Source organism: Vigna umbellata, chromosome 11 (assembly GCF_029865625.1).
Source record: "Vigna umbellata cultivar VRB3 chromosome 11, Vumbellata_1.0, whole genome shotgun sequence".
Taxonomy (NCBI): Eukaryota; Viridiplantae; Streptophyta; class Magnoliopsida; order Fabales; family Fabaceae; genus Vigna; species Vigna umbellata.
This window is the reverse complement of record NC_142175.1, coordinates 8,321,653-8,325,234: the sequence shown is the minus strand read 5'-3', so window position 1 is coordinate 8,325,234 and position 3,582 is coordinate 8,321,653. Positions and strand designations below refer to the sequence as shown.

At 34.4% G+C, this 3,582-nt stretch overlaps 1 protein-coding gene across 1 annotated transcript; it reads left to right on the top strand.

The window, feature by feature from the left end:
- The first annotated feature begins 1,242 nt into the window (after window positions 1-1,242).
- On the top strand, window positions 1,243-2,795 carry LOC148190919 (uncharacterized). The gene is made up of 5 exons (XM_088101214.1): window positions 1,243-1,307; window positions 1,931-2,147; window positions 2,247-2,288; window positions 2,390-2,500; window positions 2,576-2,795. Exons 1-5 carry the CDS (start codon window positions 1,243-1,245, stop codon window positions 2,681-2,683), a joined length of 543 nt encoding a protein of 180 aa, XP_087957340.1. The 3' UTR covers window positions 2,684-2,795.
- Window positions 2,796-3,582: the final 787 nt, after the last annotated feature.

Sequence of the window (3,582 nt, the reverse complement as noted above, 5' to 3'; positions counted from 1 at the left end):
TATTAATAAATTATGAAAAAGTTATTACTCTTCTTAAACTGTCCAACCAGACAATTCAAGATTCAATACATGTAAATTATTATTACTATCTCCTCTCTATTCATTTGTTAAAAAAAATTTGGAGATAGTAACTAATTTTTGTATTGAATCTCAAACGGGAAACTAAGGCTAATTCTCAACAAAAGTATATATTCAAACAAACAAATAATTTCATATACAATATACAATATATTCAAGCAAACAAATAATTACATGTTCATATTAAAAAGAAAATTTTAAGGATAGAAACCTGGGAGCGTGAAAGCCGGTCAACTATCGAAAATGTCCGCGTATAAAACCTCACTACAACAATACAATATCTACACAAAAACAAACAACACATTAGTTAGTTTCATAGTTTCTAACCTTAAAGTTTATTTCATCACCAAATAAACCAATTTAATCCAAATATTCCTAGTTCCTATACTCTAATTCAAAATTATACATCAATTAACATCAACAACCAATTCAATCCTAAAAATTCAAAATTATATAAAACCTATTTCAAAATTACATAAACATAATTCAGAATTATATAAACCTAATTCTAAATTATATAAACCTAAAAACTATATAAACCAATTATAAAAAACTTACATGGAAGAATAAATCCCACAGGAATCCGCCACCGATGTGCAGCGAGGGCGTTTCAGCGCGTCGTGCAGCAAGGCGTCATGCAACACGGGCGAACCAGAGACAGTGGCGGACTAGTGACGGTGTAGTGATGGTGGTTCAGTAGGGGCGGTGCTACGGGCAGCCCAGTGCAGCTGCGACAACAATGGAGCAAATGGAGCACCAACGCGAAAGCAATCCAGGCAGAGGCAATGGAGGGCGGTGCAACAATAGAAAGAAATGGAGCAACGAAGAAAATGAAGCAAAGAAGCAAACGCACTGCGCAAGAACAACACCAGGAAGAGGCTTTCTCTATTTCGTTTCGCGCTGCTTAGAAGAAGATGAAGTGGTTCTGTTTCGCGGAGAAATTTAAATATGTTACTGCCTCGGTTCTCCACCTGATCGAGGCATAAACTTAAGAAAAGGCATCGGTCCTCCAACAAACCGAGGCCCAAACCGTGTACAGAGGTTGGAAGTCCAATCTGGCAGGTGGAGCAGAGTTTTATCCTTCGGTTTTCATCAGAACCAAGTTAGTATCACCCCATCATGCCTCAGTTTTCATCAGAACCGAGTTAGTAGCAGCTGACAGGTATGGCAGGTGGCAGGTCTGGCAGGTTTGGAGCAGAGTTATATGCCTCGGTTTTGCCTAGAACCGAGTTAGTAGCTCCCATCAGGCGTTAAGTCCCATCAACTGTCAGGTGGAGCAGGTTTGGACAGAGTTTTATGCCTCGGTTTAGCTTAGAACCGAGTTAGTAGCATGCTTTAGGCACCGGTTTCAGGGCAACCGAGGCATATTCGTTAGCTATATTTACGAATCTGCCACCGCGCTTTTATACGCTTCGGTTTCGCTTAAATCGAAGCGTATATTGCGCTTTCTAATCCTTTTTTTTAGTAGTGCATGCCACTTCCATTCCTTGAAAAAGAATGACTTTAAGGAGAAGGTAAGGTGAACCATGTTCCACTATAATCTAAGAAACTGTAGATCCATGTTCTTTCTCTCTTAATGTTTATTTATTAGAAACTTGTTATCTTATTTCATTGTTTGCATTTCTAGATGTAACCATGATTAAGGTGGTTAACCGTGAGCATAGATGCAGACTTGGTTGACAATTCATGGTGTATCTCTTTAGTGATATAATTATTGGTTGACAATTCTTGCTACTGTTTTTGCACACATCTTAAGTTTAAATATAAGTATATTGTTGCCAACTCAATAGTTTGTCTCTTTATACAAATGCAATGTGTTTAATGCTGGCATCATTGATTACGTTGTATGTAGGAAAAAAATTCAAACATATGAATCTACAACATCGTCTCAATCAAAAGAAATATCAAGTTTAGATTCATTGGCTCATGTTTTAGGAAGCCAAAAGCATTGTGGACGTGTTCGCGATCTAGGTTTGGGTCCTTGCCCATCTAAAGTCTTTGGAGTCCATGCTCGTTCTAATATTGGATCATGTTCATCCACTCCTTCTAATGTTGAATTACAATCTCAGGTTAATGAATATTTAAATATTTATTTGGTTTCTTCCTTTTAAGATTAACATGTTAGGTATCATATTTCTCACTTTTTAAATAATTTTTTTTTGTTATAGGTATCTTCATTGACTTCTTCTAATGTTAAATTAGAATCTCAGGTTAATGAATATTTAATAAATATTTACTTGGTTTGTTCCTTTTAAGATTAACATGTTAGGTATCATATTTCTCACTTTTTAAATAAATTTTTCTGTTATAGGTATCTTCATTGACATCACAAGTCAATGAAATAAAGGCAATGATGACACTTTTGTTGCAAAATCATCAAGGTCTATTGCCTTCACAGTTTGCAGTATTTCAACGATCATCGGTAATAATTGTTAAATTTATTTGTATGATTTTTTTATTAAATATATTATCGACTAACTATTATGTTATATTGTAGGTATCTGATCAAGAGAGTGGGCCAAACAATGGATGTAATGAAGAAGAAAATTTGATATTGTTATTGAATATCTATATGAGTCATACTTTTAGTATTGAACATATGTAATGAACATCTTTCTTTTTAATTTTTATGTATGAATAATTAGTTGTATGAATGATATTAGGTTGAACAATGTAGTTTATTTTATACAATATTATTCAATTGTAGTTCATATTAATTTATTGTTTGTTTTGTCAATAAAACAATTTTTATCATAATCTAATTTATTACAACAAAAAAAAAATGAACTGTATAAATTCCCAGCGGTTTTAAAACCCCGGTAAACTAAACCATGCAAAATAGGGGTGGTTTTGAGATAACCCCAGCTACTTCCGGCGGTTTTTGAGTAACCCCCGCTATTCCCGACGGTTTTCACAAAACCCTCGCTATTCCCGGCGGTTTTCACAAAATCCCGCTAATTCCTGCGGTTTCTACATACATAACTCCTGGAACTTTTGGCGGTTTCTGGAAACCCCCGCTAATACCAGCGGTTTTTTCCAGAACCGCCAGTACTTACTTGGCGACGGGGGTTTTCCTAACGGTTTTTCCAATCGTGGAAAATGTGATTTGCGAGGGTTAAAACCGCCGATAATGTTGAAAAAACCCCGGTAAAATAACATATTTTTATAGTATTGGTAAAGCAATGTTTACAACTTATAATTGTAATAAGCATTTTTGTCATTGATGTTTTTAATTTGTAATTATTATAATAAAGAGGAGTATGTGAATGGAGGGGAGTTATTTGATATAATTGTAAGAATAAGTTAATTTTTATTGATTTTGTTATTCAAAGTTAAAATTTTATATTCGTGCATTCTATTTATATTAAAAAAATAAATAATAAATGTTCAGAAGATAAATGTAGAAAATTTCGAACAGTTGAGTGAATAGGTGAGCTATTGACACTCTAAAGGTGCCTTTCACATGCATCTCAAGATTCTTTTTCACCCTTTTCAAGTCCAAAT

Coding starts and splice junctions, on each gene's coding strand:
- LOC148190919 (XM_088101214.1), top strand. CDS start 1,243: ATGGCAGGTGGCAGGTCTGGCAGGTTTGGAGCAGAGTTATATGCCTCG. Junction 1,308..1,930: donor TCGGTTTTGCCTAGAACCGA/GTTAGTAGCTCC, acceptor CGTTGTATGTAG/GAAAAAAATTCAAACATATG. Junction 2,501..2,575: donor CAGTATTTCAACGATCATCG/GTAATAATTGTT, acceptor GTTATATTGTAG/GTATCTGATCAAGAGAGTGG.